At 35.2% G+C, this 16,345-nt stretch overlaps 1 protein-coding gene across 8 annotated transcripts in view; it reads left to right on the top strand.

Annotated features, from left to right (window-relative positions):
• The window catches only part of PCLO (piccolo presynaptic cytomatrix protein), a 391,952-nt gene that overhangs the window by 227,829 nt on the left and 147,778 nt on the right, over positions 1-16,345 (top strand). For all 8 annotated transcript variants that reach the window (XM_027539836.1, XM_027539833.1, XM_027539835.1 and 5 more), the window contains exons 7-8: positions 6,566-8,753; positions 14,386-14,522. In XM_027539836.1, coding sequence (XP_027395637.1) covers positions 6,566-8,753; positions 14,386-14,522 — 2,325 coding nt within the window. The remainder of the gene's footprint in view (positions 1-6,565; positions 8,754-14,385; positions 14,523-16,345) is intronic.

Below are 16,345 nucleotides of genomic sequence, written 5' to 3'. Positions count from 1 at the left end.
TCCGTATCCTCTGATTTTTCCTTAGTTATTGCACCAGTGGAAAATTTCCCAAGATTTTTACGGGGTTAAGCTAGAAAAATTAATCTTCTGCACTGAAAGAGACATTCTCATTAATAGTTGTAAGCATCTATTTTTTTTCTCCATGTTCTCTAATCAAACTGTGTTTTTTAAATCTTGGTTGAATATCTTCTGAGTATTTATTCATGTTAATCCAAAAGGTGCGAATCATCCTATCTAATAAAGAGATTGATTTTAGAATCATAATTGATACAAGGCAAAATCTAATATGTTCCTCTCCTTATTAATTTGCTTAGATTGTTATCATAGCCTAGAATATCTCTTTTTCTTTCACCTTTTATCCAAGGAGCTCTCTTTTTCAAGTTGTCATCCAAGTTTCTGCTTTTTCCATTCAGACAAAGACACTAAAACGTACAAATACCAGCATTCTCTATAAGCTAAATAACAATAGATTAGGGATCTCGTTCTGAAGATACCATCTTGTATGTCCTGTGACATCTATGATTTTTCAACCAGTGACTGTTTTGCCTCTGTCTTCCCCTAGAGATACCTGACATTGTATAGTGGCATTTTTGATTGACAGGACTAGAATAGGATGTGCTGAGTGGATAGAGGCCAGAATTGCCACTAAACATTCTACAGTTCACAAAACAGTCCTCCCACTCCCAACATAGAATCATCTAGAAAGAAATGTCAGTAGTGCCAAGGTTAAGAAAGATTAATTACTTACATTGATGCTGGGCCATGAGTAGTCATAGTCTGCATGCAGATCCCTAACAAATTGCCTGACTATTTTTATTGTTACATCCAAAAGTTGGCACCTGTGTCAAAAGATAATGTAAAATGCTTTGCTGAAGTCCTGTGAGATTGTATCTCCTGTGTCTATGTTATCCATGTGGACTGCCACATTATGATTGGAGGAAATTAAATTGGGCTGTTACAATTTTCTCTATGATGCGTGCCACCCCGTACACTGCATTCCAAGTCATCAACCGTGATTGCACATTTAGAGTTTGATGGTTTTCCTGGTAGTTAACATATTAGAGTTAATTTAAACAGTATGTAATAAGCAGGGTTCCCTTTTCCACCTGTAAGAAAAAAGGAAATGGATGAGTGGAGACCTTAATATAGATAAAATTTCAAGGTTTTATATATTATATATATATACACACACATATAAAATACATATTATATATAGCATTTATATTATGTATCACCTATGAATTATATTCTCTCTCTCTCTCTCTCTCTATATATATATATATATACACACTGGTGTGTGGGCTTCCCTGGTGGCTCAGATGGTAAAGAATTTGCCTACAATGTAGAAGACATGGGATTGATCCCTGGGTTGGGAAGATCCCCTGGAGAAGGGAATGGCTACCCACTCCAGTATTCTTGCCTGGAGAATTCCATGGACAGTAGAGCCTGGCAGGCTATAGTCCATGAGATCGCAAAGAGTTGGACACAGCTGAGTGACTTTAACTTTCATTTGTGTGTATATATAAAAATAAATATAAATATATATATATATATTTGTTTTTTGCTTCTCCATTTTTCCTCTTTCTGTTTGCATTCAACCACCTTCTGTATGTATTTCCACCTCACAGAAACTAAAGCATCACCAGGCTGAAGTGCATTTCATCTATCATATAAGATGCATGGTATCAGTGGGCTCCTCCAAGAAGTGTTGTTTAAAATATCTTCAGACAGCAAACTTATGCTGGAGTTTGTTTGCTTCCTATCACTATTGCGATTGAAATTAATTTTTCTTCAAGTCTTTTTAAACCTCCATTCTATTCTTAGGACTTCCTTTCCTTTCCCTTGGTCTATTATTTGCACAAGTATTTTTAAATATTTGTTTTTAGTACAATTATTTTTCAGATTAAGGGCACCAGATCTGTTTGAAAACTTTGACCAGGCTAGTCATCAAGGCAAGAAAATCTTATTAAACACCAAGATTTTTCTAGATTGTTATTATTGTCTCTAATCATGACCTCCAACTGCATCATCCTTAATCATGATGAACTTGCTTTGATGGTTCTCTTTTTTCTAAGCAATTACATTGTTTCAGTTCTCTACTTTAGAGTTCTCTACTCTTATTCTGGGCTTCCCAGGTGGCCTAGTGGTAAAGAATCCACCTGCCAGTGCAGGAGAAGCAAGAGACATAGGTTTGATCCCTGGGTTAGGAAGATCCACTGGAATAGGAAATGGCAACCCGCGCCCGTATTCCTGCCTGAAAAATTCCATGAACAGAGAAGGATGGCGGGCTACAGGCCATGGGGTCACAAAGAGTTGGACACCCTGAGCATGCACTCTTATTTTACATTATATTGATTAGAATTAGTCATTTTAGAAGTTATTATCTAGAAAGGCTGTTCTTTTTAAATTATAAGTTGGCAAGACATCACTTTAAATTCTCTATTTTATTTCTCTCTGTTCTCTGGAATAATAACTAATTTAGGCCCTTTACTTGTTTTAAATGATTTAGTGAAAGTCACTCTGTCATGTCTGACTCTTTGTGACCCCACACGCTGTAGCCTGCCAGGCTCCTCTGTCCACGGAATTCTCCAAGCCAGAATACTGGAGTGGGTAGCTGTTCTCTTCTCCTGAGGATCTTCCCAACCCAGGGATCAAACCCAGGTCTCCCACATTGCAGATGGATTCTTTACCATCTGAGCTACCAGGGAAGCCCGATTTACTCCTTAGACAAACTGATAATGTAACAATAATCTCCTCAACATATAGGAAAACTGAGTGCCAGGGAGTTTAAGCAACTTGCTAAAGTTCTCACAGCTGGTAACGGCAGGGCCAGGATTGAAACTGAGTCTAGCCTGAGAGACTAAGCTTACAATCACATTACATTTCCTGTCATTTGGGAGGAATGTAGCTAAAATCTTGACAAGTCTTAGCTTTGTTATCAAGTAGTACAGAACAGCAAAGCTATTTTGTCTTGTGGGGACTGAGTGCTTAGCTGAGCTAGCTCATTAAGTATTGGATTGGCCAAAAAGCTTGTTTGGTGTGAAAAATTCAAACGAACTTTTTGGCCAACCCAATGTCTAGCTACTACCAACCAACTTTGTCACTTGTTTCTATGACTCACGTCCCTAGGCCACAAAATATTGATAAACAGAAGTCATGTATCATTAAATGTTTGCAACCCTGAAGGAAAATTAGAAATCCCTAATACCTGGAATGTTTCTTTAACCTAGGATTATATTTTGAAAACAACCAAAGACTGAGCTTGACTAAGCTCACTCTGTCAAGTGAGAACTATAAACTGTTAAACATAAATTCAGATAAATTATATACACGTATTGGAGAAGGCAATGGCACCCCACTCCAGTACTCTTGCCTGGAAAATCCCATGGACGGAGGAGCCTGGTAGGCTGCAGTCCATGGGGTCGCGAAGAGTTGGACACAACTGAGTGACTTCCCTTTCACTTTTCACTTTCATGCATTGGAGAAGGAAAGGGCAACCCACTCCAGTGTTCTTGCCTGGAGAATCCCAGGGATGGGGGAGCCTGGTGGGCTGCCGTCTGTGGGGTCACACAGAGTCGGACACAACTGAAGTGACTTAGCAGTAGCAGTAGCATATACACGTATGAGCAATCAACAGTAAGAACTAATATCAGTTTCTAGTTTAGTTCATTATAACCATTACTCTTAACATAGTTGTCTTTTTTGCAGTTCCTCATACTTTTATCTTTCTGGTGATTTCATATATACTCTCATCCCACACAGTGAATTCAGGGAAATTCATTTCTTGATTCAGAGTTTAAAAGTAATTGAACAGGTTCTTGTTTTATCTTTTTATTTATTTATTCTTTCATTTAATGTGTGTGTGTGTGTGTGTGTGTATATATATATATATGCGCCCATTTAATGGGTACCTTCAGTATTTTTAAAAATTATTTTTCAAAGTGTGTGTGTTCACCTCAGAAATTTCTTTCATTCTCTCTATTCGTTCCATTGCATTGTTACCTTCTCTGTTCTGTGTGCTTTCTCTCTGCCAGGATCCACTTTTTGTATTACATTAGTTAGTGGGTATTTTTAACCTCCTTTGGTGGGAAATCCTTACTTTGAAATGCTATGCTATTACAGTTTCAGAGTAACACAGTGAAACTTTCTTTTTCAAACCATTTCACAACCACAATTATGTAGTACAGATGAACAGTTTAAACTTGAAAATTCTTATCCAGATACCAAATCTACTAAATGCAACTCAAGGAAAAGAAATGGTCATTAATTTCAGTCTCCTATTGAACTCCATGATATTCAAAGAACCAAAAAGGTTATTGTGAAAAAACTTTTTTAAAAAATAGAAAACATATATGTTAGTATTAGGGGAAATTATTAAATAATTATTCATTTATTTACTATTATGGTCAGCACACTCATTTTTTTGCAAAGAAACAGTTTTTTAAACATTTAGAATGTGAATTTATCAAACATCCATAATTTTCTGTAGAAATGAGAGGATTTTGCAAGGAAATGATATGTAATGGATGCCTTATAGTAAGTCCAGAATTGCATGTGGCTCAGTGGTAAGGAATCTGCCTGCCAAAGCACTCAATCCCTAGGTTGGGATGATCCCCTGGAGTAGGAAATGGTAATACACTCCAGTTTTTTTGCAGAAAAAATTCCATGGACAGGGGAGCCTGGTGGGCTACAGTCCCTGGGGGTCGCTAAAGAGTTGGCTATGACTTAGCAACTAAAAAACAACTACAGTATGTACCAAACATTTTGCACAGAGGTCTCATTGACTGTTAATAACAGCTCTATGACTTGATTGTAGTAAGTAAAATTAAAAGAAATAAGGATGAGAGAGAATAAATAATACACCAAACAGCTGCTTTTGAGGTTCCATTGCCCATATTCCTCAAGGTCTCTGTGAGAAACAAGCTACAGTTTCAAAAACCATACTTGAAAGGCTTATGATGTTTAGTAATTGTGAATTTCATTCAATATTTTAAATTTCAGAAATACGTTTAAACCTTAATTGACCTTTATGGTATTGCTTATGAATATTATTTCTGGTAAACAATGAGGGTAGGTAAGTGGAGAAGAAAAAAAAATGACAACAGAGAACAGATTTTAAAACACCTAGGGAAATAAATTTGGAAATAGTAAAAAGACAGTGGAAGTACAGGTCTTGAATGAATATATATTTTTTTGGTTTTTAATACTTGGTGATTGGGTGAAAGGGAAGAATTAATGTCTTTGGATTATTAGTACAAAAAAGCAAAAAAAGAAGAATTTTGTAAAGAATATGCAACTAGAAGGCCGAAAACCTGAGATCTAGTTGGGGGAATATGCTACTAAATGCTTGGGTAGCTTTGAGTGTATCAGTTTATTTTAATCATAGTCAAAATGATCTCATGTCTTCCGATATTCTGAAATTAAATGATTCTCAAGACCAGTGATTCTTAGAATGCAAGTTATGACAGATTAACCAAATAAAGTGGAAAACATCTGACAGTTTACCTATATGCTTTCTCTGATATTTTTTAAAGATTTCAGCATGTTTATTTAAATAATTTTATTTATTTATTTATTGGCTATGCTGGATCTTTGTTGCTGCTCAGGCTTTTCTCTAGTTGTAGTGTGCACTCTTCTCCTTTAGGCAGTTTCTCTTATTGTGGAGCACGGGCTCTAAGGCACACGGGCTCAGTAGTTGCGGTCCCGGGTTCAGAACACAGGCTCAGTGGTTGTAGTGCATGGGCTTAGTTGCTCTGTGGCATGTGGGGCCTTCCCAGACCAGGGATTGAACCCGTGTCTCCTTCGTTGGCAGGCACATTCTTTACCACTGAGCCACCCAGAAAACCCTCAATGAATTTTTGTACTGTTTGTGGTCACTTCCTTTTGCTTCCTGTGGTAGTTCCTAAAGCATATTCATAAGAAGCTAAAATCACCAAAGAATAGCAACATTGAAAAAAAATTGATTCACATTGTTACAAAAATATTGAAAGAATAAATAGGAAATTAGTTCAGGTAACTCTTACGGGAGGGAAAAAAGATAGTGGAGAATGAGAGGATTTCATTTCAAAACATTTCGTGATTGGTTTAGGACTGACAGACACTTCAGGGGGTGAAAGAGGAATGGTGAGACAGAAGCAAACAATTCTCTTGACAATGAGTATCTTCAACTAGTATAACTTAAATTTTAGATAGTTAACACAAGTACTCTGGGCATACCTTCAGTAAGTAACAATATGTATAGTAAATATGATGAAAAATTAATTTTTAGAGTTCTTCCAAGAGTCTAACTAAAATATAAGCCTGCCTAGCAATGCACTTTGTGCCTGATTTCAAAACTCATTTCTAATGTTAGGTAAGTTGTAATATGTAACAATTTACTAAGAAGGGGAAAATTATTTCTCAGTTAACTGTTTGTGACTGATACTTGCAATTATAGGTACAATTTTATTATGTGCTCAAAGCTAAAACATATATGAAATCATCTTTATTTAAATGTAAATTATTTTTTGACCTTTAACTTTTTTCCTTGATAGTAAAGTATTGTATTTTATTTACTTAATTTTAGGCAAAAGGTTCTCAAACCGCAACAACCTCTGGCACTCAGAAAAAAGTGAAGAGAACTCTTCCAAACCCACCACCTGAAGAGACCTCCACAGGAACTCAGTCAGCCTTTAGCACAATGGGCACAGTCTCCAGGAGAAGGATCTGCAGAACCAATACGATGGCCCGAGCCAAGATTCTCCAGGATATAGACAGAGAGCTTGATCTTGTGGAGAGGGAATCTGCCAAGCTTAGGAAGAAACAAGCAGAACTTGATGAGGAAGAAAAGGAGATTGATGCTAAGTTACGGTACCTAGAAATGGGGATTAACAGGAGGAAAGAGGCCTTATTAAAGGAGAGAGAAAAGAGAGAGAGAGCCTATCTCCAGGGAGTAGCTGAGGATCGTGATTACATGTCCGACAGTGAGGTCAGCAGCGCCAGACCAACCCGAATTGAAAGTCAGCATGCCATTGAGCGACCAAGAACTGCTCCCCAAACTGAATTCAACCAGTTTATTCCACCACAAACCCAAACAGAATCTCAGCTAGTCCCTCCTACGAGTCCTTATACCCAGTACCAATACTCTTCCCCTGCTCTTCCTACTCAAGCACCTACCCCATACACCCAACAATCCCACTTTCAGCAACAGACTCTGTACCATCAGGAAGTTTCACCTTATCAGACTCAGCCAACCTTCCAAGCTGTGGCAACAATGTCTTTCACACCTCAAGCTCAACCTACACCAACCCCACAACCTTCTTATCAGTTACCATCACAGATGATGGTGATACAACAAAAGCCACGGCAAACTGCATTATATTTGGAGCCCAAGATAACTTCAAACTATGAGGTGATTCGCAACCAACCCCTGATGATAGCACCTGTTTCTACTGATAGTACATACGCTGTTTCCCATCTCGGTAGTAAGTACAACAGCTTAGATTTGAGAATAGGATTGGAGGAAAGAAGTAGCATGGCAAGCAGTCCAATATCAAGCATATCTGCAGATTCTTTCTATGCAGATATTGACCATCATACTTCGCGAAATTATGTCTTAATTGATGACATTGGTGAGATTACCAAAGGAACAGCAGCTCTAAGCACTGCGTTTAGCCTTCATGAAAAAGATCTGTCAAAAACAGACCGTCTCCTCCGAACCACTGAGACACGTAGGTCTCAAGAAGTGACAGATTTCCTAGCACCTCTGCAGACTTCATCCAGATTGCATAGCTACGTGAAAGCAGAGGAGGACCCAATGGAGGATCCTTATGAGTTAAAGCTTCTGAAACAACAGATTAAACAAGAATTCCGTAGAGGAGCAGAGAGCTTAGATCACCTTGCTGGTCTTTCCCATTATTACCATGCTGATACTAGTTACAGACATTTTCCAAAATCTGAGAAGTACAGCATTAGTAGACTCACACTTGAAAAACAAGCAGCAAAACAACTACCAGCTGCCATACTTTATCAAAAGCAGTCAAAGCATAAGAAATCACTAATCGACCCTAAAATGTCAAAATTCTCACCTATTCAAGAAAGTAGAGACCTTGAACCTGATTATTCGAGCTATATGACTTCAAGCACTTCATCTATTGGTGGCATTTCTTCCAGGGCAAGGCTTCTTCAAGATGATATTACTTTTGGCCTCAGAAAAAATATTACAGACCAACAAAAATTTATGGGATCATCTCTTGGCACAGGACTGGGCACCTTAGGAAATACCATCCGGTCAGCTCTGCAGGATGAAGCAGATAAGCCATACAGCAGTGGCAGCAGGTCAAGACCTTCTTCCAGACCTTCCTCTGTCTATGGGCTAGATTTATCCATTAAAAGAGATTCTTCTAGCTCTTCTCTAAGACTGAAAGCTCAAGAGGCTGAAGCTCTAGATGTTTCCTTTAGTCATGCATCACCTTCTGGGAGAACTAAGCCTACTAGTTTGCCTATTAGCCAGAGTAGAGGAAGAATACCAATTGTGGCCCAGAATTCTGAAGAGGAAAGTCCACTCAGTCCTGTTGGACAGCCAATGGGAATGGCCAGGGCTGCTGCTGGACCCCTGCCACCAATATCTGCAGACACCAGGGACCAGTTCGGATCCAGTCACTCTTTGCCTGAAGTTCAACAACACATGAGAGAAGAATCACGGACTCGAGGCTATGACCGTGACATAGCATTCATCATGGATGACTTCCAACATGCCATGTCAGACAGTGAAGGTAAATTGGGCCTCAAACTACCTTGCTACTCTCAAAACTCAAACTCTTATTTTTCTGCATGTTTGATTTTCCTTCTCCAAGAATGTATTCTATTTTTCTTGGTGTGTCTTTTGCATGTTTACTTCAGTTTTATTTCTTGTAAATGGAAATTCTATCTTGTGTATAGATTTCATAGCATGCTCTTTATTTCTTTTTAATTTATCCTTTTATCGTTGTTTCTTGATTGTTTGATTTTTGTGGTGTCTACTTTTCCAAAACCATTATCAAATAATTGTGTCAATAAAATATGGTCATCCTTTAAATCTATAGTTGGAAAGTTTTTTGTTGTATGTTTCTTTTGTTTTCAAAAGTTATTTTTAAAGTTATTAGTTTCTTTCAGTTTGTGAAATGACTAAGGTTTTGAGCCATTGACTATTCCACTAGACTTTGTAGTAGAAAATTATTTATCATTTGTGAGATCAGTGTTTGTTAATTCAGAGAATGTTTTCTTGAGAACGTTCAGGTGAGTCCCTAATGTTAGCATAATGCAGTTTTATAATCTACTAAATAAAAGGCTTGTATTTTAATTTCTCTCTCATTGTGAATGCCATAGTTGACGAGCATTGTACATTGTACATTTTGTATTACATACTAAAACCTTAGTACCTAATATGATATTGACAGTAAACAACAGTATTATCCATATGCTGGTCAATATGTATGAAGCACTGTTTAGATCTTAAAATTTGAACTTTGTACATTGCTTTTGTGAATTTAGGTATTTGAGCTGAAGCTTTCCTTGTATGTTCAGTTAGCCTTTTCCATGGGTTTCCTTTTTGCATTATTTCATATTTTTTGCACTAAATTGTTTTACTAGTTTTTCATATAGAACAAGTGATATATGGCAAGTACATATTTAACTAAAAACTTTATGGTGATTTTTTATTAAATCATATAGAACCAAAAGGATTTTAGAAAATGACCTGACCAAGTCTAAATTAGAGGACAAGATTGAAGAGCTACAGAAATGTGACATTTTGCCCATGCCAAGAGGACTTATTACTCTTGGTTCTTTTTTTTTTCTTCTCCCTCCATGGTTTACATTTGAATATAAGTGTGGCTTGACTCCTAAAAATAAAATATTTCTCATCCAGTAAAAATGTATTACTTCATGACTTTGGGGATGGAAAAGCTCTAAGCTAACATCTCTTCTTTTAAATCTAACATTTTCCCTGGGGGCTTGCAGGAAAATATATTTTCACAAAAAGGATTTTCTTTCTTCTGTATCTCGATACCAGTGTGATATTAGAAGTTTAAGTGTAGGTTAGATCAGGACAAAAGTAACCACTGGATCTGAAGGAGAAGAGACTGCTTTTCCTAGTGAAATTCCAATAGACCAGTTACTTTCTGATTTGTTTTTTTCTCTATGAGCTGTTGAATTGACGATTTTTATTGATAATTAGCCAATTAAATAAAACACTATTTTTTTTACTTTAGCCAGTTGTTTAAATCAACCATCATAGTTAAGTAAGAGTTATATGGAAACTCTTGTGTTTTTCACAGTCCACATTTAACACACGTTATATATGTATATAAATATATAGATATATAATGACTTCTACAGAAGAAAAAAAGGCTCATCAATAATACTATCTGTAAAATAGCAAAATAGAATAAAAACTAACAGATCAATCATAAAACTAAACACCAAAAGCTTTGTATGCATGATGTACATTTATCTGGAGAGAATTTGACAAATTCATTTATTCAATCATAGATTCTGCCATCATGGTGCCAGACATACAAATGTTTCTAGATATTCTGAAGTATGACAGTTATTTACATACAACCATGTAAAAATAACCACATTTTTCTCATTTATATGTTTGGATGATATGTACTCATAGTCATCAAAGACTATGAGAAACTTGCTTTGATAAAATATCAAAACACATCAAAAAATACTTATCAAAAACATTTGTTAAGTATTGGAAAGATCAGATTTAAAAAAGCATGTTAATCTCCAGCAAATTGTTTAAACTAATTTGGATGAGACATCGTGCAGCACCCAAAATTAAGAAATGTGTAAAGAGGACACCAGAGAAGGAAACAAAATGAAACTTACATGAAGTTAAATTGAGTTAAAATGTTATTTTTCAATTAAGCAGATAAGAAATGTAGTCATAAAAAAAATCATGTTGGTACATAATTATACAAAGAAAACTATAACAAACTGAATTATATATGTAATATTATCTGTGTGAATTGTAGTGATGTGTTTTTAAATGTTCTGTATTTTCTTTGTGTTTGTATCTCATAAACGTATTACTTTTTCTTGGTGAACAGTGCTCTGCTCTTTTTTTTTTTTTAAATCTTGGGATCCATGAGTAATTAATAAAAAAGTAAAAAATATTTTTCCCAATCACATAACTTACAACATTATAAACTCATGAATTATTAGAGATTTTTTTAAATAAAAGTTTGCCACATATATACTATATCTATGTTGGAGTGATACTAAAACAACCTTGAAATATATAACATTCCAGCAGGCTACTTAGTATCATGTAAACAAAGCAAATTTAACTGATTTCAGATTTATTCAGATTTATTGTGTGCTTTCTCTGAATTCAATCAAACTCTTGGTTATAGACAATAATATATATTTCAGATGTATTCTATATGACTCCAGGTAATTTTGAAATACCTCATCTGAGGTAAAATCTAGGTAGATATAATTTTTTTTCTTTTTAATTAATCTATATTTATTACAGCTTTTAAAGCAGAATGTGACTTGAGGTAGGCACAATTTATGTTGCTTAATAGTTATGACCATCAGCCTAAACTGTACAATTTAATATTCATTCCTGGTTAAGAACAGAACAGGGAGACTAGAGTAGATTGGAGAAAAACTAAACTAGAAACAATCATTATATTTCTGCAACCACAAATAATTTGTTGAAAACATTCTTTTAAAATATACTCATGTTTAAAAAAAATGCATCAGTACATACAGTCTTAAAAAAAATTCCAAGGAATATTTTATACAGAATAGAATTGGACCCCAAAACAGCTTACTTGCATTTTACATTTAAGAGAAGAAAATATCAGTAACCTAAAACAAGGGGATGCTAATCTGCAGTGACTTATTTAATTTGGAAAATGCTGTTATTATTGTAAAATTTCATTTTTAAAGTTTGGATCTACCGTGGCAGATCCAACAATTGCAATTACAAACATTTAGCATTTATGTCCAACTTGCTATTGGGCTTCCCAGGTGACCCTAGTGGTTAAGAACTTATCTGTCCATTCAGGAGATGGAAGAGACTTGGGTTCAATCCCTGGGATGGCAAAATCCCCTGGAGAGGGGCATGGAACCGCACTCCAGTATTCTTACCTGGAGAATCCCATGGACAGAGTAGCCTAGCAGGCTACAATCCATAGGGTTGCAAAGATTCAGACACAACTGAAGCAACCTAGCACACACCAACTTTCCATAAATGGTGAATATGGAATTCGATTTAAGAGAAGACTTACTTAATCTAGTTTCTCTTGATTGATAAATTCCTATGCGAAGCATGGTAGCTATCCTAACTTAGTTACATATAGAATTATTATAAACAGACAAAGTATGTCATCAGTATTGGAAATAAATTGACAAAATGTATATCAAGTTGAAATTCTGCCTTATTTGTATAGACACAGCCAAGGAAACATTTTAGAAGATTTTTTATTTTAAGTGCAATTAGCAAAGTATATATTCAAGTGATATCAGGTACAGTATCCAAGGTAGTCATTTATTAAAATCAGTATAGACTATTTTTATGAGAAATGTTATTGAAATATATAAAAATAATATAAAATATTTGTGTTTTGGTGATCATCTAATAAGTTTTAGAGACTAATGATTAAATAATGGATTTGTTTTGTTTACTTATCAAAATTATATTGAATATATCTTTCATAAATTTAGTCCCTTGGTGTCAAGGGAAAACTTGAAAAACCATAGTAAATACCAAATAGACTGTGAGAAAAGTGTGTAACTGTTAATGAGGTTCATTCGACAAGTATTTATTTTAAAATGTACTTATAATAATTAGGATATTTAACTTTCTTTAGTTGATGACTAATTTTCCTATGTGCCACTCATTTCCCAAATACTTTATTAATATTTGTGGCATTTGCAAGGCATTGGTTTTAGTATTAAGGGAGAACAAAAAAACAGAAGACATGAGGCTTACCTTCAAGCAGCTTAGAGTCTTAATAGGGGAGATCAGACAAGTACATATACAACCACAAACCAGGTATGTATCATTGTATTGCCTCAAATCTAAGACTGACTAAATTATGACACATTGTCTATCATTCTATGTTTATTGAGAGAAAGTTCTGTGGTTAATCAGTGGCAATGACCAAGATCACAGGAGGTGTAGAGGTGAGTAATGCTGTATATGCTGTGGTTTTGCCAGCCCTGCCAGTAAAGAACTAATGGATACTGCTTGGGAAAAAGTGAAAGTAGAGGAAGAGAAGTCAGTGATGCAGACAGAAAGAGAACTGTAATGAGGTTGAGAGGAATACTCAATAGTATGGCATTATTGAAACCAGAGTTTCAAGAAGATGTAGACTGATAGCATCATCAACAGATCTTTCAGGATAATACTTGAGAAGAGGTGCTCCATCTGCCATTTAGGAAGTAACAGTGTACTTCCAGAGACTATTAATTAGGGATCCTTTTACAATACATAAAACTTTCTATGAAGGCAAATTCTATATAATAGGTAAATAATGATTTGGGATCACTAGATAAGAACTTTAAAATGTCTTTGAAAGTACTAAGAATTTAATGGGTTGAAAAAATTTAAATAGTAGTTATATACTCAAATATAATTATATTTTCAAAAAAGTATTTTAAGATGTTAAGCTTTGTCACATTGTAAGTACAGAAAGCAGCCTACCAACTCTTTTAATTCCTAGATGTATGATCCCACAAAAAATAATTGTTTGATTTTTAATGAAAAATTCTAGTAGGTATATTTTAAAAATTAGGCTACCAGATGATTATGGCACACATGTTCCTAGCACTGATACCTAGGATCCTCCTAAAAATAAATATTTTCATCTAGTTATGAATGTCATAGATGTGTCATGCTTTCAAAAGATGCTCAATTGATGTCCAAATCTAGCAGCCACATATTGGTACTGGGTTAATATGATAGTGGAAAAATAATTGAATCTTTTGTATCGAAGAAATGTATTTTCCTTAGATTTTGGTGATATATAGTGGGGAGAAGTGAGGAGGTGGACTGATGGAATGAAGTTGAATAGAACAACTTTTGAGAAATATTCATTTGTTCATTTATTTATTCAATCACTATCTAAATTTATTTTTTCACCTGATTTAAATGTTAATTTTGTCTTACTTTGCTCTGAAAAGTTGACAGGTAGCACATGGTTTTTTTTCTAGGTTATTCCCTCATACAGAATTTTTAACATAATGCAGGAAATGATATTTCTGATCCCACTGGGAATTGTGTTTGAAATGCATGAATGGTTAATAAGCCCCAAAGCATGCTGGTACTGCAGATCATCTACTGCCCTCTGTCATCTGTATTAGTTGGAGTTGCAATGTTTGATATTTCCTTGGTCTCCAAAGCCTATCACCTCCGTCGTGAAGAAACAGATTGGTTTGACAAACCCAGGGAGTCTCGTTTGGACAATGGACATGGTCTAGATCGAAAACTGCCAGAAAGATTGGTCCACTCTAGACCACTCAGTCAACACCAAGAGCAAGTAAGTGCTATATTGAGCAATGTCTTTTAGATTTCTCAAAAAAAAAAGACTCATTTCACCATAGAATGGTCTCAGTTATCCCAAAATACACAGGACTTTGATCAATCAAGCTCACAAATGACTTTTTTTTTTCAGTATATTAAGGTGGTAATTGCCTTACTTCATCAGCCATGACTGATTGACATTGAAGCATAGCTGTGATGCTTCTTACCAGGCAATTTAAGTGATTTTTTGCCTCTAACAGACAATTAAGCCATATAGCATACCCAACACTGCCATGCAAAGAAAATGCATGAAACTCCTGAAGAGCTTAAAGAATATAGGGTAAAATAGACTTGGGTAATTTCAGGGCTTTCCATTAGAATATGCCCAGCTGTCAAGAAATAGCAAATAAGAAGATGACCAAACCAAGCAGCTGGGAACAGAGAAGGCTTCACCTGGGAATAAGGGAACTGATGTTATATGGAAGTGTTATATGGAAGTCTTTTACGTTCATTATTGGATTTTATATTCAGAACAACTTTCATAAAGTAGATTTTATTAGTTAATATCTATAGATTAAAAAAAAACTAAGGGATACTATTAATGAAAGTGAAGTCGCTCAGTCGTGTCCGACTCTTTGCAACCCCATGGACAGTAGCCTACCAGGTTCCTCTGTCCATGGGATTTTCCAGGCAATAGTACTGGAGTGGATTGCCATTTCCTTCTCCAGGGGATCTTCCCAACCCAGGGATCAAACCCAGGTCTCCCGCATTGTAGACAGACACTTAACCGTCTGAGCCACCAGGGAAGTCCGATTGGATGGAAAGAACTTACTATATTAAGGAGTCAAAATCAGTCATTCAGGGATACTATTAACTATTACATAAATATAATACCATAACCCATGATCTTATTCACTTTAGAACAAAAGAGATGATGTTTTAAATTGAACCTTGATAGATACTAGAGAGATTAACAGTTGGATAACCTGAGGGAGATTCCTCTGGTAGGTCACTGACCTTAAATCAGTTGCCTTAATGGATCAGGTATTTGCAGGTATTTGTATTCATTATGATCATTAAGATACTCACAAAAGAGATAGTTACTTATATCATGTACATTAATTCTTTTATCATCCTCTCTGATTAATGATTAATTGATAAGCTGACAACTATATTTGAACAAAAAAGAACCATATGAATTTACTATAATATAATTCAGTATTTGTCATGTTAAGGGATAAAAGAAAACAAGATTTTTGCATGTAAAAGTGCTATCTAAAAGATAGGATCTATGGTCATAGATTCGATTTTTTCCTAAGCAATTTCAGTTTTTTTTACACAAATTTCTAACTGATAAAATATTTTCTCAATTTTATTGTGCTCTTCTAGACGTTCTCATACTTTATAGAAATCTGTTATCCTCTGTTTATTGTAAATATTCTAGATCTAGAATAGATCTAGCTAGGAAATTAGAAAATTTTAAAATTAGAATCATTCTGAATGTGTTTAAAACTTTTAGTTTATCTCTTATTTACAATTACAAAAATAGTCAATTTGTCAACTGAAAATAACTTCCTTGAATTATTTTTTATTATAGGAATCTCTCTGTAATGACTTATTTGTTGTGCCTTACTCATCTTGTTTGTTTCTCTGAAGTTTAGTATTTCCCACAAACCAAGATCAACATAATGAAAATACAGATCCTTTCAAGGAAGCCTGATAGGATGAAATATAAAAACTGAGGAGCTAAAAACATAATAACTTTCATACAGTTATTTCCCAACACTTCTGGGTATCCAGAGTAGTCTTGTCCACCTAATTTATCCAACTTATATTCTA

This window comes from Bos indicus x Bos taurus, chromosome 4 (genome assembly GCF_003369695.1).
Source record: "Bos indicus x Bos taurus breed Angus x Brahman F1 hybrid chromosome 4, Bos_hybrid_MaternalHap_v2.0, whole genome shotgun sequence".
Lineage (NCBI taxonomy): Eukaryota > Metazoa > Chordata > Mammalia > Artiodactyla > Bovidae > Bos > Bos indicus x Bos taurus.
Note: the sequence above shows the minus strand (reverse complement) of the source record. Positions and strands in the feature narration are given on the sequence as shown.